This window comes from Buteo buteo, chromosome 8, assembly GCF_964188355.1.
Source record: "Buteo buteo chromosome 8, bButBut1.hap1.1, whole genome shotgun sequence".
Lineage (NCBI taxonomy): Eukaryota > Metazoa > Chordata > Aves > Accipitriformes > Accipitridae > Buteo > Buteo buteo.
The window spans coordinates 35,223,438-35,241,263 of NC_134178.1; the positions used below are offsets into that span (position 1 = coordinate 35,223,438).

General features: G+C 38.1%; 1 protein-coding gene across 8 annotated transcripts in view; it reads right to left on the reverse strand.

Annotated features, from left to right (window-relative positions):
* PHLDB2 (pleckstrin homology like domain family B member 2) overlaps positions 1 to 17,826 on the reverse strand; it is a 112,673-nt gene that overhangs the window by 8,034 nt on the left and 86,813 nt on the right. For 3 of the 8 annotated variants that reach the window (XM_075034095.1, XM_075034097.1, XM_075034094.1), the window contains 9 exons: positions 14,251 to 14,394; positions 13,246 to 13,419; positions 12,403 to 12,543; positions 11,709 to 11,808; positions 7,483 to 7,497; positions 6,088 to 6,123; positions 4,119 to 4,326; positions 1,087 to 1,177; positions 499 to 645 (listed from right to left, as the gene is read on the reverse strand). In XM_075034095.1, the coding sequence (XP_074890196.1) occupies positions 499 to 645; positions 1,087 to 1,177; positions 4,119 to 4,326; positions 6,088 to 6,123; positions 7,483 to 7,497; positions 11,709 to 11,808; positions 12,403 to 12,543; positions 13,246 to 13,419; positions 14,251 to 14,394 (1,056 nt within the window). The remainder of the gene's footprint in view (positions 1 to 498; positions 646 to 1,086; positions 1,178 to 4,118; positions 4,327 to 6,087; positions 6,124 to 7,482; positions 7,498 to 11,708; positions 11,809 to 12,402; positions 12,544 to 13,245; positions 13,420 to 14,250; positions 14,395 to 17,826) is intronic. The other 5 variants (XM_075034101.1, XM_075034099.1, XM_075034098.1 and 2 more) reach the window with 4 other exon arrangements.

Below are 17,826 nucleotides of genomic sequence, written 5' to 3' on the forward strand. Positions count from 1 at the left end.
ACATTAGAAAAAATACTATTTCCTCCCTACAGTAGATGTGGAGCTGGAAAAGCTTCTTTATCTGTCTTTTTTTTCAGTCAAGTATTTGGAAATGACAATTCACATTCCAAGATATTTTATGTATTAAAAGAAAGAAAAAAACACACCAATTGTTTATAAAATTAAACACACTCACAAATTTTTGTTGTTCAGGCTAAAAAATTCTGCTCTGCCCATACTCAGCAGCAAACCTGATAGAATTAATATTTATACTTTTATATATAAGATGTTAAATAGATATCTATGCTATTATTTAAATTTACATGAATACTTGGACATCTATCTAAGGCTCCAAGAGCCCAAACATAGTTTTAGCAGCACAGTTATACCTCAGAAATACTAAATCCATCTATTTAACTGAAAGTGGTTCTGTTTACCATTGGCAGAAATACATTTAGTCCCTTCTGTATATCAAGGGGAAGTCTTGCACTTAAAAACCATTTCATGTCAACGTCTCACCTGTGCTCTTTGTTTCTCTCGTATTTTGACTTCCTTTTCAATTAATTTTTGTCTCTGGCTAGTTTCCTCTTCCAGTCTTTTCTCCAGTTGCTCTCTGCGGCGCTTCTCTTCTTCCAGAGCTCGTTTTTTAGCTTCCATCTCCCGTTCCTAAATACCACAGGACACGCAGAACTTCCATTAAATGTGAAACTATAGCTGGTAATGTAATTTCTAAGCTAGGACTAAATCCGGTTTTGCCTCTTAAGTAGGCAGAAATATATATCCAGCAAAGTGGACCAAGAATTGGAATCAGAATTGCAAATATTACCACTCTAGCAATGAAGGTTCTTCTTAAGCAGCTCTTCTAGAAGGCATAGGAGCAATGCTGACCTAGCTTCTGATGGGATTTTGCCATCAACTCACCCAATGAGATAGCAGCTGTTGCTCAAAGATGTAGTATGAAGGTGAAACCAGACCAAACCAAGGGCAAAGAGGTAATTTTTTAAGTGACTATTAGGTATAAACTATTCAGGGTCCAGTGTTGCATTTAGGAGGATATTACCTAACTAATGTGCCTGCTCTTAGTTTCACTCATTAAATTATGCTTACCCTGGTCTCAAGCAGCCTAGTTTTTTCAGCATGTGCTTGTTTCAGAAGTCTCTCCATCTCTTCTATTCTTGCAACATTTGAAGTGCTAGCACTGAATAAAAAAATCAGAGTTATTTAAAAAGAATACTTGGTATTTAAAGACATATTTTACAGTCCAACATTAGACAGTTTAAGAATGGAGTTGATACTGTTCTGATACAATTCAGTGCACTAGGCACTAACAAAAAAATTATGTATAAAGTATATGGTACCCTCTCAATGTATACATTCCCCATGCAGAGTTGTGAAAAATGCAGACTTGAGTGCCTAAAAATGCATCTTGTCAGTCCCCTGTGATCTGTCATCTTCTCCCAGATAACAGAATACAGATGGAGATGGTTACCATGTTCTAACAAAATACACTACTGATCTTCAGAGCTGGTATTAGCAGCCATCTGAATATACCAGTATCCGGCTGCAGACTGTCTTTGTTTTGTGTCTCACTGAGCTTTCTATTTTATTATTTTATTTTTCATCTTATGCTGTTCGAGAAAAACAGTTGATGTTAAATATTACTGTACTGCCATTAATAATGCCATTAGACTAAAGCAAAATGTAAGGAAATAGAATGGATTCATATGTCTAGGGCAGAGAGAGAAACTTGACTTGGGATTATACTGAAAATGCTATATGACCACTGAAGTGGAATTGGGTGTCAGATGGCAGATTTGTTTCATGCTACTTAATAGCATACAGACCAGCTGTGAAGGGACACAGGTAGAATGGAAGTAGTCCAAATATGTGTCCTGGGCAAGGAAAAGAAAAAAGTAGGAACAACATCCTTCACTTTCTGAGCACGCCTCTGATGCTTATGTCTGTAAGACCAGGATTTTTGTCAGAAGTATGACAGTCTTCAGAAGACATTTCTCTGTCTGATACTGGGATATGTTTCATGAGAGGATAAAATGCAATATAAAAATAACATACCTCATTTAACCCAAGCTTGCAGAAAAGGTATAATCTATCTGAAATTTATCTGAACTCTAAAAGCTTACTGTCTCTGAAAAAAATGAGGCCACTGACTTAGATGCCTAAGCCTAGTTTGGTCAAAGTATGTTTAGTTGATGGGCCAAGAGAATCTGGGTCAAATAACTTCAGTAAAAGCAGTGGGGCCATAAATTAAAAGCCATTTGAGCAACCTGGAAGATAGTTAATTGCAGTAGGTTTTCCCATATTAAACTGGTTAACACTTCAGCTTATTTAAATTCTTTCATCCTTGATTTGCTTATCCTGCACACAAAAATTAATGCATAGCAGAAGATCAGTGTCTCTGAAACCTCAGCCATGAAAAATAAGTTGCTAATGAACCTTGGAACAACTACTGTTTGGTGAGTTGATGAATGACTACAGTGGTTCTCTCTCTTCTGTACTTTGAGCACAGACAGATTTTACGCATTTCCAGCAAAAAAAGTCTCTCTCACCTTATACAAGGTAGAATATAACTTACATATTTTAAATATGTCAGAACAAAGCATCATAAATTGTCTTCCTCTAAAGTCTGATATGGCTAGAAAAGATTCTCAAACACCACCTAAAACAATCTGAATTAATTTTGCTTAAGGGAAGTTTTGTCAAGGAAAATTAACTACCTATCTTCCCAGTTTTATCAACAAAATCAGCCCACACTCTTTTCTTCCATCACCAAAGTTTGCCTTGCGAGAAACTGAAAGAACTGTTGGAATGGGTCCTTTTCTGGTGTTTGGATTGGTTTGGTTTTTTGGTTTTTTTCTTCTGGCATTGGCTGGAAGCTGCAGAAGAGCCAGAGGGAGGCAGAAGGGCAAACAGCCATCAGGGCTCCCCCATCCTTGGCCGGAGATTCCACTTATGAGATGGCCCCAAGGTAGCTCAGACACACACCATCTTCCTCCAAAATGGTCAGAGCAGCAAGTCAAAGAGCGACAGATTTCATACCACTGCCATGTTAGATCACTGCAGAGACAGAGTTAATTCCCAGCCTGTCTCCAGCTATCAGAAACTTGCTGACTGTGTATCTATTTAAAACAGAAATTCTCAAAACCTGAGTCCTAATGTTTTTGCTTTAAAAAACCCCAAACCAATCAAACAAAAAAACCCACCAGCCAGCAGAGTGAGTGCCACTGGTATTTTCTGAAACCCTTATCACTGCAGTGATAAAAACTACAAGAGGAAATCAGTGGGCTGGTACCCTGTTACAGGAAACAGATGCTGAATAAAACACAACATGCTAGCCAAAAAAGCTGTCCTTGTGTTCACAAGGGAGTCTTAATCCTGTGACAACACTGTACTTAATTATCAGCCTCTATTTATGCTTGTGAAACTGCTGGGGCAGGACTGTGAGCAGAAGTGAAAGCATTATCATCAGAACCAGACTGTCAGAAGAAAATGGTTTGCACACAATTTTGAGACTCAGCTGGACTTTCAACACAGATCATTGATGTTTCTTTCGTCTGAGGAGTGGTGTCTGAGCTGACAGCCTCTGAGGATGAGAAAAGCAGTGGAGGGCTCTAAGCCTTTCGGTGTCATCTCTTCATTTTTACGGACCCAGAAAAGGGAGAGGAAATGGCAAAAAAGACCACTGAAGGAACCCTAAGTGTTTCAGCGTAAGGTTCTAGTAAGTTAACATGCTGGACTGGCAGATAAAATGTACTTCATGGCTGGCAGATGTCTGAGAAATTTCCTATCACAGGAAATTCCTTCCCTGTAGTGGCTCTGAAAAGAGCATCAACAACTTCATAATTTCAGTTCAGGACTGACACTGATTTCTCTGTGGCCTTCAACATTATCACTTAGTTTCTCCATATTTTTATTTTCCATCTTCCAATAAAGAGGTGAGATGATAGTTAAACCTTATTATGAAGGGCTACACAAATACTAAATATTATGCCTGTCTAATGGTCATATATTTTCTTAACCAGTTAGCAGCATTCACATTACCATAGCATCAACATGTGCATATTCTCTTTTTTTGTTACAACTCTATGGCCATTACAACACTGGGAAGAAAGATGATTTACCTGGAAATGTTATCTGGTGAGCATGCTGATATGCTTGTCTCCATACTGTCAGAACTGTCTAAGCTTAATGTATCAAAGGCATGGTCCTTGTAACTACGATCTGGGTAATGGAAACTATTAAAATACACATTCGATTCAGATGCTGTTCTGCTGTAGAATTCAGGAGACTTCTGCCTTTGGTTTTCACAGATACGCTGATGATTATACCCTACAGAGTACAGAGGAAACACATATTTTACACAGAAATTTTGTATCCCAAACGTAACGTGTTAGCAGCACAAGCGTTTTGAACATCACCTTGGTCTTAACTGCACCATGACCAAGGTACTACAATATTATGGTTAATTTCACAAGTTAATCATAACTGAAATAAAACCTTTAAATACCTGTTTTATCTATGATGGACACAAACATATGCAGATTAGTATGGCTGACTTTTCAATATATATTCTTATATGTGTATTATGAAAATTTAATTTGAATGAATGAAATTTTCAGTTTAAAATGAAAATTAGGCCTAATCTGGAAAGTAATGCAGCTAAATTCAGGGATCTAGAAGAATTGACACTGATTAAAGTAAAGAGAAAAAAAAAAGTCCTGATATTCGATGGTCTTGAGTACTTGTTTGGTTGATTTTATTGAATATGGATTATTTTTTTGTCTGTTTGGGGAACTTTGCCTTCTGGTAACTGCAAGTTGAGCTTTTAGTTTCAGCTGAAATAATATAGGCTACTTGGCACATCATCATAGTCACTAGTGTAGAGGTACTTTCCTGGAGTTTTGAAACTGCAGTTTGCCCTACATGATTGAAGCAGATCCCTATAGCTCAATGACTGTAAAGGAAAACAAGGTTTACATTTAAGTTCTTTGTGCTGTTATTTTTCAACAAAATCATCCTTTCTGAAATGCCATCCATCTTGAATGCAGGGAGCTTTGTTTGGCAACGTCTCCTTTAAAAAATATTTCTTCAGAATTATTTTTATCTCATGTCTCCATTGCTCTTTGTAAATAATGCAGCAGTATTTATACAGACTTACAGAGAGGTTGTTGAGCTTGCCTGATGAAGAGGAGAGTATAATGACAGTTGTCATTTTAACTGCTGAAGTTATTTTACAGTGCCCTTTTAAGGTTTGTTTAATCTATGTGATTACAAATGCAACTGCACTGCTCATCTTTTCCTTCAATCAATGCCAGAAGTGAGACTTTCTCACAGTTCTGATACATTCCTGACCCCAAATCTGAGCTGGGGGCAGAGTTGGAGATTAGGAAGGACTGTTAGACTACATGAAAACCTCCCATTCGTACAGTTAGGCAGCCACTGAAATTCCACATATTTAAGATAAACAGACACTGGAAAAATGCAGACAAATGTACAAATGCAGCAAAGTCCAGATAAAAATTTCTACTAGACATCATTACGACACTGATGTTAGGAAAACATGCTTAAAGTGGGAATATTTTCCTGCCTTATTCTCATTCTCTGCACATACAAGGTTACTGTCTGGTATTTTTTGCCATGCCGGAGTAGAGAGCATCCCAGTTCAAGGAGCCAACAACTGCAGCTCTACCTTGGAAAGGCTATAATATTTGCCAAAAGGTATCTGAAAAGCATGACTGAAGCTGAATAATTAAAGCATATTATTAAGGAAATCACGCCTTACAAGCATTTCCAAGGCGGATAGTTTCCTCTTTCCTCCTCTCTCCCCTCTGTACCATACCATTGTCTCGCAGACAATTAAAGCTGGTTTCTAAGGAACTAATAGGACTTCACTTGCCATTTGAAAAACACTAAATTTCAATAAAAATTCAACTGCACCTATTAGTAAAAGAGACAAAAGGGACACAAATACACCTCAGCAGCCATAGATAATAGAATCACACAACACAGGTGTTACTGACTCACATGTGCAATTTGGTTTTTTCCCCATTATTATAGCAAATGCTGATGTTATTGCAGATAAAAAATTACCTTTCATACTCGAACCTTTGGAATGACTAATTGCTCCTGTGAAATGGTTATCAATTATTCATTATGGAAAGAGAGAAAAAAATATATTACTGAAAGAACTTTATTCAAATGCATGTTTTTCTGTTAAGCCCTTTGCAAAACCTTGTCTACTCTGAAATCTTAATTCTGTATCTTGTATTTCACTGAAAAATAAACCCATCTAAAAGGCACAGAGAAACATAGCAGTTTGACAAACGCTCTCCTAAAGGAAAGGCAACTTTCCATGAAGATAAAGAACTCATTTTTAAGTAAAAGATTTATCAGTTAAATTTATGTAATCATGCAAATGTAACTACACACTGCAAGAACTATGCAGTTGTTAGGTCGCAAAATGAGATGCATTCACAGAAACAAAGCGTAACTGAATGTTCTCATTTTCTCCTCATGCTGTAAGCAACAGGCAGTTCAAAGCTCAACATCAGCTGCATACCGACACCGAGAAGCCTCACAACCAACCTGCCTCCAATGCAGCCCCACTTACACGTCACACAGGCACAAGCTGTTGCCTAAGGAATTTTTAACTGCTCAGGTGTCTATCCATAGAACATGCACTTAAAAATATTAGACTCCTCTTAAGAGCCAGCACTTCACTAAAAGTTTCCCACAAGCCAAGCCAAGACTTGTATCAGCCAAGTCTAAGGTGATACAAGAGCTAAAATGTTTCTTGCTGCATTGACTCGTATTCTCTGAAGTAAAACAGTAAACTTAACACTGTTAACAGACATACTGTGGAGCAAAATATTGCAAATATCCATAAAGCCATATCAATAAAAAAAAAATTCCAAAGGAGTTATTGTAGAATCACAAAACCCAGATATACCACCACAAAATTATGGTGAGATCAGAACTATAGGTGAAAGCTGTTATTGAAAGTGGCACTGTCAAGTATTTAAAAAAAACCCCAGTATTTCATAAAAAAGATCACAGTACATTCTCCTTTATTTCTATTCTTTCTTCTTTTTTGTTTTTAAAAGATTGACATTAACATGTCAAGATAAATCTTTTGTACGGAAACATGCCAAAGTAGGAAGCCCAAGTCTGTCTACCTTGTCATTGTCACCCACAGATCTGCAAAGATTTCTAAATCTTCTGCTCTACTTGTGTGGCTATCAGCAAAGAAGCAAAAAATTAGGCCTGCACAAAGCTGTAGCTCTGCAGAGATTAGCATTAATCAGAAGTTTTGTTGTGACAGGTTATTTGCCAGCAGGAAAGAAATTTTGAAATGCTATCATTATTTAACAATTATTGAAAAGTTTTCCAAGATTTTGGGAAGTACTTGACAGTGCTGATGCAATCAGTACTTTTGCCAAAACATGACAATGATAGATTCAGCCAGGTAAGGGGATGTTTTCATACCTTTTCTGGCTTTTCCTGAGTTCAAGAAGAGAAAGAGTTTAAAAAATAAAATAAAATAAAATAAAAGCAACTGCTTTGAAAAGCTTATAATTTGTTTGTACATATATACCTTGGCCTCAGTATACTGTTTTTCTGTAGAGCTTAGAAAGAATACAAATAATCATCTTGCTGGTACCTAACTTCTCTGTCCCAACAGTTTTGTTCCCAGTGCTGTGCCTGGTCCTACATCTTAACTCCCAGCTAACCATTCCCTCTTCCCTGCTGGAGTCCATTCTGCAATCAATGGGACTGAATTAGCCAACCCTCCCTCCTGCCTGAACTTGTGCAGGCTTCTGGCACCCAGCACCCCATGGGTGCTTCCTGGGGCCAAGCTTCAACCTGTGCATGCAGAGTGAAATCTCTACATTGTACCAAATAGTAGCTTCTTCGTTCATTTTTTTGCACATGGTTTGCTTACAAAGGCGTGTACACAGGAGGTGAAGGTATAAATACGGTCCTTCAAAAACACCTCATGAATGGCCGCTAAGAAATTTTTTTCCACTAATGATTTATATCAAAGATGCATCCTCTTAAACATTTAGTAAGTTGCTCTTAACTCACGCTATGATTACTGACAGTGACTGTTTCTTTCAAGAACAATTCTTGAACTCACATGACTGCCTAAACACAGTTTTGGTAATCCTGGAATAAAGACTATTTAGTACTTAAAAATCTATGAAAATATTTCCTACCGGCTCCAGCCTACAATTTATTCATAGCCATTACTTGTTCCTGCACAAAGAAAATGAGATTGAAATCCACATTCAAAATCAAGTGGCTGTTCTTCATTTCCTGACTCCATTTTTAACTTTGAATTTTTCATCTCAGACTTTTACATTTACCTTCTTGGACTGAAATAAGAAAAACTGGAGACAGCGTATTAGAGAAAACTCATTTTAGACCTTTACTAGTTGAGTGATAATTCTCAGGAAACATCTTTAAACTAGCTGAGCTGCCATTTCCTTGAGGCACCATTGAATATACTTGTTTTCAGACCTATACAAACACACCAAAACATCTGGTCTAGAAGTTTCCACAATGCTTTTACGGCCTAAGGAACGCGGTAAGCTACTAATAACCGCTTCAGGAGCGCATCACCCTCTTTGTATAGCAGTTTGTGGGACACTGCATGATAGCCAGTGCTCCCAACTGAGTGGAGGAATTTATCCTGTGAGACCCCGGCTCTCCACTGAGCCGAGCACACCCAGCTCCGACGCACTTGGCGCAGCTCTGTGCTCAAGGTAGCAGTAACCAGAGACCCCCACGTCGTTTGCAATACATCACCTTGAACACGGAAAACTGACAGAGTGAAAAACCGCTCAAGTGGAAAAAAACCGCAAGGAAAGCAAGCAGTGGCGCAGTACACATGACAAGTCGAGAACACTTTTTACCTATTTGTCACCTATTTTAGGTGAACAACTAATTTTTGAAGCAGGAAGAGAAGTGAGCGCGTATTTATCAGTATAAGCAGTATCTATACATTTGCAGAGTTCCACTGATTTGGTAGAAAATCTTACTCCTCAAAAATACTCACTTAGTCCAAAAAGACAAACCTGATCTTCCTCAAGAATGTTTTTGTAAGAAATACAGTGTATTTATTATATCATGAACATTTATCGCAGAGTGATGGAATAAAAGAACATTGCCAAGGATGTCCACTGACATGACATTTGGCTTGGTTTTCAATGATGTATTTAAGGATGTCTGCTGAAATTAACCTTAGTTACAAAGACTCAAGTCCTGCTGATTGTAGTGGAAGCCACATAAGATTTCAGAATTTTAACTGACAATAGTATTCCATTTCAGTTGTACTGTGTGGTATGTTTAAATACTACGCCATGTTCAAAACATTTCCCAACTCTCACTGTCCCACAGAAATGCACTTTCTTTACTCATTACTTTGAAGAAAAGCTTGTTTTTCCTCTGCACATGGAGTGTGGTTATGAGGTGCTAGGGGAAACAGAAATCACACCAAGTTGAACTCAGTCCGTTCCCAGCTCATACCATGACATTAATTAAGGCTATGCCTATAAGGCTGAATGAAAGGTGCCTGAACACTGTTTCTCCGGCCCTTCTGTATAGCTGGATAGCAATACTTTGGGATCTGACCCTAGGCACCTGACTTGGACATCTCTGTCCTTGCTGAGTTCTGCACTGCAGTGCAGAAAGAGCCCTGCAAAAACTTTCATGGTGTGTCACCAAGACAAAGGAGCTTTCCCCAACGTAGAAACATGGCACTTCAGAGCAAGAGAAGGCAGTTATACTCTTCAAGCTCCTTCAACAGCAATAAATTCAGTGAGCTCCATGTTGAACGCAAAGGGAATAAACCCTTCACTAAGAGAGGTAGTCAAGCAACAAACAGTCCTTGCATTCCTGTATCCATTGTGTTTTGACTCTGTCTCTTACTTTGCAAATCCTGTGACCGTTCAAGTAAAGCACCTGTCAGCAGCATTATTTCCCTTTGGCAAAGCTGATGTTTCAGAAAAGGACATCTAGAACTGTCCTCTTTCCCAGTACAAATTAATCCCTTAAGGGTCTCTTCGTAATTTAGTATTTCCATTCAGACTGTTGGATCTTACAAAAAAATAAGGGTCAACTAGCATGGCAGGCAGTATAGCACACGTGATTCCTTGCAGTATATGACAAGTATTGTGCCAAGTGCCTTAATGAATACATCTCTCTCATTCTCCCCTGCCTCTCTTCTTTGTCAGGCCATAATTCAGTTTTGGTTTGTGAGATTTCTTTCGTTCTCACTCTTAGGACACAAAATCTCACTCTACTCTTAGAACTCTCTTAGTTGCATGGTGACAAAAAATTAAACATTAAAACTGATTGATTTATTTTTAAAACTCTTATCTTTGCCTGTATTAGGTTTGGTAACACTTTGTAATTGTGTTTTAGGTCACACACTAGCACTCTTTTGCAAGCATTTTACAGAAATATTTCCCAGTTTAAACACTTGATCTCTTGTCATCAAAGTTTAACCAAAACATCCTTACTGATTTTCAAACTGAGGCAAAGTGTTTTCTGCACAACAGCACAATGATGAGTCTGAATGTACTTGCAAGCTATTCCACCCTTACACACGTATTACATCAGAGAAGCTTTCCCAGCTGAGTATGAAGCTCCTTTTGTGTTGCATCTGAAATACTTCAAGGTAAGTTAGCCACAACACGGTAGGTTTGTGGAAGGCCTGCTGCATAACTAAAGCTCCAACCCAACAAATCACAGCTCTATAAAGTGAACGTAGTAAGTCATGATCCTTTCTCAGCAAGCTTGTTCCATCCCTGTATTGAGTCATCTCGGTGCGTACCTCAGTCGTCCTCCGACCATTAACAGCTGCTAGCTCTGACAAGTCCTGTAACAACAGGATGGATCCTATCTCAGCTCAGGCTTAGCCCGTGCAATTCTACATAAGCACCTCTTGCACTTATATTGATAACAATGAGGCAGATGCTGCAAAGAAAATAAACTGACAGATGGCACTGAGGAGCAACTCCATTTGAAGATAGGATGCTTAGGAATAATGCATCTCATTAAAGCAGAAATTAAGTGTATCGACTCAGGTCAACAAAAGCAGACACAGAACCTCATAGCCCACAAGATTGTGTTTCAAAAGTGTAACTTTCTTTTGGATCCAGGATTGTCATGTCCCTATGACAAAAACGTAGCTATCTATCCATGATAGAACACCTCTCTCCTTTCATATTTTGTAGCCCAAATATTTAAGACCACTTATAATACCACAGTTACAGATTCTCAAAGGTATCTCTGTTGGGGGAATTTCTCCAGGCAAAAATATATGCCTGTGAAAAATAATTTTTAAGATCACAACATGAAAAGAATTATTAAAAAAAAGGAAGAAAAAAGAAAGTAACATGTAAAATATTGCCTCAGAATCACTCACAGAAATTACCCCCTTAACCCAATGTGTATTTTTCAATATACTTTTCTTGTTTACTAGATTATACTTGGTGACCACGTACTTCAAAACTACATGTGCACCTACATCATAATCTTAACATCTTATTTTGCCAATACCTGAAAATTACATTTAGAGCTTGTTTTTTTCACCAAGAAGTAAACTTTTATTTTACAGCCCTCTTGATTATAGCAACACAAGGCTTATTTCCTGAAAAATCAAACACTGACTTTAAACAGAAATGAATCAAATAAAAAGGTCTTACCTTTGTGCATCCTTCTCGACTCTGACTCTTTGGTCATGGTTGCCAGGCAGTGAGGAAGTACGCTGCCACAGCTGTTGCTCTGTCCTAATGGTAAATGTCCCTGCAGGAAATTTTGTAAATATGTGCTTAAAACTACACTTCAAGACTTTTTTTTGCATCAGCAACTAATGGTAAAATAACTTGCTTTGTCATGGGTATCAACGCAATGTCATATCAGTCAGCTATGGATATTTTAGCCGTGCAAAGTCCCTGTTAGGCCAAAATGTTTTCAAAGTATTAGCTCCACCTTCCCACTGTTTGTTGGTTTACCGTGTCACAAATAAAGAGTATCTTCACTTTATACATAATTTTATCTTGACCATTTAGAGGCCTTAGGCAGGAAGGAAAACAACCTGTTGTGTCTCTAGAATAAATTTAAACTATCCTGAAAATACAATCCTTGAGATAGTAATCATGCATTTATGAGTTATGTACCACAGCATGGCATTTCCAGAGGCCAGAATAAAGGCTGCAAGTACGGAAGGCTTCATGTATATTTCCATATGTTAACAAACCTGAAGTTCTTTCAAAGTTAATTTCAGATGTGAATTTGGGGGATTACATAATGCTTACAGTGCTACCCAACCTTACCTATAACATAATATAGGTTTTTATACAGACACTGGAAAGCTATTAATAGCATGCAGCTACGTACTTTAGATGCGACGCTTCGCCCAAGCGTAGCACTATTGAAGTGCGGTGATACAGACGGAGTCGTTTTCTTGCGAGGTAAAGTATCACTCATGTACATGCACTCCCTGTGCTGCTTCTTTCGCTCTTCCAGATTTCTGAAATGCTTCAAATGTAATTTGTTACAGTTTTGACAAAATGAATCGACCTATTTGCTCAGTTATGCTCTATGTAGAATATACTGAAGGTGACAAGTCTGGGAACTTCACTGGAAAGAACAAAATCTAAAATACAGAATACCTCCTGCTTCACAGTGCTATCTAGGATTTCTACAAATATCACATTAAAATCATGCTGATTAAGAAAATGCATTAAATTCATGTGCGCATTTTGCGTACCTGTCCCTCTACCTATTTTTTGTTTTTAGAACTCAAGTCTAGTGTACAAGTGGAATCCAATTACAAAGAAAAACATTTATTTTCAAGTTATTCTAATAAATTGGTGGCTTAAAACCAATACAGCTTCCAGAGGCATTGTTCAAATGTAAGTGAAAAAATAATTTACGATTTCAAATGTAGCCACTTGTACTTCATTGCTGCAAGTCTTCTGACAGTTACAATGGCTCCTAAATATTAGTATTTGCCTCTGGATTGTTCATATAAGGAGAATTTTTGTTCACTACCATTCTGTAATGCATTGTGTTGATTTTTAAACCAGCAGTGCCTTTCAGTGCAACACTCTGCAAGCACAAACAACTTATGATCCATCATATCATTCTATAAACTTCACATGTAAATCAACTTCATGGCCACCATAACAAAAACAAACAAAGAAAATAATCCCAAGGTATCAGCTTTGCATCTGTTACCTGTTGTTGCCTGCGGTGTTTCTTAGCTGGCAGAGGTGGAGGTGTATCAGATAAAGGAATAGGATCTACATGAGTAGCCATGACCTCAGGCCAATGGACTGATGGAAGTTGAGCAATAGAGCGAGGAGAAAGAGAGTGAGGAAACACAAATCCAGAACAGAGAGGTGATCTTAGCTTTATAGAAAAAAGAGAAATTACACACAGAGTTTTCTTTTTGGAATTGCTCAAAAGATACGGCACATACAAGCTGCAGTTTTAGCACTGTGTTTGTTGGAGTATTTAGCAGGAAAGGAGATGTGTTGTATTGCAACTCTCAAGGCATATTGAACTACCAGAAGCAGCACAGAAATGCCAAATTCTAAACCAGTTGCTGCTTTTTTACAACACAAAGGCTTTACATTCATAAGTTTATTCCATTCCTTTAAAAGGGGATTTATTCAAAATTTGCTATCGTCATTACAAAGGCAAAAACATCACAAAGGATGACGAAAAGAGAGAGTAAGCTAGAAGACACAGACTGGACAGACTCCGTGGAATAGCTAAGATAAGTAGAAGCTACCCATCTCCCACAAATATTCAAGATATACTTCTACCACCTCACAGAAAAAATAAAAAAAACCATACAAAATGAACACCTAAGCACTGTTGATCAAGTAATGACTAAGCGTGTCCACGGACCTTTTACCAAAGGCGCATTACATTCTAGTGTTTGACATGCAAAGATTGTCACTTATTGCTGCTTGGGTCATAAGCATTCAGGTTTTTTGGCCTCCAAAGTCCCATCTACATCATCAAAGACACTTTACAATTGGAGCAGTCCTTCAGCTTTACTATTAAACTGTTATCTGACTTGGTAACTGGCAGACAGCAGTTTGCCTTAGGGTCAATTTGTTACATGTTGAATTACCAAAAAATAAAATAAAATAAAAAATTAAAAAAAAAAGAAAATAAAAAGGCAGCCATGAAAGAACAATGCAAACAAAGGGAAATGTCTCTCAAACAAACCTCTTTATTTTGTGGCTGGCTCGTCAGCACAGCCGTGGAAGGCTCAGTGGCAATTGCTTCAGCATCTGTGGGGGGCTGAGTGGAAGGGGATATATTCGTGGAATTGCCATACAGCTCACTAATTTCACTTACACTGATATAGCCCTAAAAGGAGGAATTCAGAAGTTAAAAGGAGCAAAAGCCAAAAGACGTGCAAGAGTATTAATGTATCCAGTACGATGAAAGTTAGTTTAGAGTGATACAGCCAAATATTTGTTATCATTGAAATAATCATAAATAAAATAAAATTACCATCAAGGTTTTCAAATGTTAAATCCTTGGATTCTGAAAATTGTTCTTCATTTAATTCCAAAAACATTTGTGTAATCAAAAAGCAAATGTACATTAAGTGACCAAAAGACATTACTAAAATGTAAATATCCTTTAGAAATGATGTAGCTCTTTCTTGGGAAAGCAGATTGGGGGAAAAGGAAGAACAAATCTTATTCACCCATCTTTTTATTTCTTTTTTTTTTTTTTTGTGTCCATGTTTAAATAAAATAACCTACCCTGATTTGTTTCTTGCCTAACTATTATGCTAGTTTGAGTAAACCAAATGACTAACGGAACTGGGAAGAACTTACATAAGAACAAGCCATTGGTATTCTATAAATTATGCTGACACAACGCCTTCCATTTGCATTGTCTGGAAGTTGCTTCTAACTTTTAGGTGTTACCAGGAAACTCAGGTAAGATGGTGTTATTGTTAGCCTCTGCCCTGGTTTCGGCTGGGATAGAGTTAATTTTCTTCCTAGTAGCTGGTACAGTGCTATGTTTTGAGTTCAGTATGAGAAGAATGTTGATAACACACTGGTGTTTTCAGTTGTCGCTAAGTAGTGTTTAGTCTAAAGTCAAGGATTTTTCAGCTTCTCATGCCCAGCCAGCGAGAAAGCTGGAGGGGCACAAGAAGTTGGCACAGGACACAGCCAGGGCACCTGACCCAAACTGGCCAACATGTGAAGTCATGCCCAGTATATAAACTTGGGGGAGTTGGCCTGGGGGATTGCTGCTCAGGAGCTAACTGGGCATTGGTTGGTGAGTAGCGAGCAACTGCATTGTGCATCACTTGTTTTGTATGTTCCAATCCTTTTATTATTATTGTCATTTTAGTATTGTTATTATTAGCATTATTAGTGTCTTCTTTTCTGTTCTACTAATCTGTTCTTATCTCAACCCTCAAGTTTTACCTTTTTCCTTCTGATTCTCTCCCCCATCCCACTGGGTGGGGGGGAAGTGAGTGAGCGGCTGCGTGGTGCTTAGTTGCTGGCTGGGGTTAAACCATGACAGCCCCATAGCCATTACAATTTGATTTTTTATTTATTTTATTTTAAACAATCATACAGGAGGTGATGAACTGAGGAAAGGCATGGACATCAGAGTGTGCTTCTGCCTGCAGAGAAGATTTATGGAGCCAGATTTGAGATGCAACAGCAGAATACAATTATTGCATGTGTTTTGGTGTTAACTGAATAATTGTGATCTAAAAAATAAAATACGGATTCTGATCCATGGTGTTTAGGATGCCAGACTGTAAAGAGTCAAATGTCCTAACTTCTTATCCATAAAAAACAAGGCTATGCAAAAGGAAGAATAAATCACCGTTGAAGCAATATCATAAAAATGAGATAGTAATATGCTTATTTTTTAAATCAAGATGGCAAGCTGCTTTTAAGTTTGGAAGATGTTGAAGGGCCCATGTTTCTATTACTGTACCAGTACACTGACATGCCAGTATGTATACTTCAGCAAATCAGTAAGAGAAGCCACAGACTGCTATAGTATTTCTTCTTTTTAAAAATGCATAAATTTAGCAATGATCATAGAAGGCAAGCTGAAAAAAATACCAACCCTACACCCTATTAGCATAATTTGCAAGGTATTTTATCAGTCATTTCAAGCAGATACACAATTCTGGAAAACTAAGTACCATACTGTGAACACAACACTCCAGAAATAGGAGGCAAATCTTAACTCTGATATTATTTGATGAACTATTAAATGAGAAGGAGACTGGGTAAGATACTAAAGTTTACCTCTCAAAACATGTGGCCATATTACAGTAAAATAGAGTCCAGTAAGAATAAACATAAAACTTGCTTAACCATCTTGTAGTAGCAGTATATCAGTAACCAAAACTTGGCAAGTCTATGAATGCAGTATCGTATTAATTTTTATAGAGGATAAAAGTACTTTCACCATTATATGAAAAACATTCAGTTCAGACTCACAACTCCAATGAGGATTCACCATGGGGTTAAAAAAACCCAACCAACCAAATGACTGTGCTGTGCATTAACTCAGGCCCTTATTACATTAGATTAAATAAATGGTTTCAAGTCAGAGTAGGCATCCAAGCCATTTTGTCAACACTGAACTTTTAAACAGCATTGATTTTCCTCACTTATTTAAGTACTGGGATAAGCATCCTGCCTCTTTACGTGAGGTCATGTTACTCTGTTGCTGTGCATGCAGGGACTAAGCTTCACGATGAATGGAAGAGAGTTAAAAATGTGTGCTTTGGGGAGGAGAGGCTGGGAAACGTTGGACTGCAGATTCGACTGATACGTGAGCAACCGCATGGTGAAATTAACTTCTGTGTGCAGGCAGTCTGTTTAAGCCTGTGTACCATTTGGTGCCTGATTTTTAAAGGTGCTGGAACAGTCAGAGAAAAATTAAACTGGACTGAGACAAACATAACATCTGGCAAAGAAAGGCATTTCTTTTATAGGACAGAGCCTATGGGGACACTGAGGGTGAAACAGAAAACCCCTGCTGTTCCTTCTCTCATTTGCCTTGGAGTAAGTCCTAACTGACTTCACTACTGTGAACAGAATGACGCTGCTGAATAATCCGTTTCAATAAAAGGGGTGTCAGGCTCACTTAATGTAGTTGCATTTTGAAATATCTGTGATTAAACAAACCATTATGTAGATATGAAGATAAAAATCAGAGATAGCACCCACTCTTTAGTGAGACAATGAACAGATCCATCTCAAAATGAAAAAAATGAAGCTTAGACTTGCCAGATGTCCTGGTGGGAGGTCAGATGTCCAGGTCAGAACACAACCTAGGACACTGGAAGTCTAAGCATCCGCAACATGGCTTGCAGTGAGGAAGAGTGCTCAGCCCTCCTGGCATGTGCTGGAGGCCACCCACGTTCACCAGGAACTTGGAGGCCAAATAAGCAAGATGCCATTTCCCAGGTGCTGAAAAGACACGTGGTTGCTTTAGACGTCAAGAGCCCAACTTCACACAGTGAAACCTACATCATTAGATGTGGCAGACCTTGTTCAGGGCTTCAATACAAGCAGATCCAGCAAGTCCAGTCAGACCTCTTAAGCAGAAGTTAATGAAGCAGCCATAGATACCTGTCAGTGTATTTTAAATGCTAGATTTTCCACTTCTCCAGTTACACCTTCATGTTTATCTGCAATTTGCAGATTCATCAAGTCAAGTCAAGAAGATTAATATGGGGAGTTAATGTTAATATCGTACGTGCTAACTGAATCTTTGCGATGGGCTGTGGCTTACCTTACG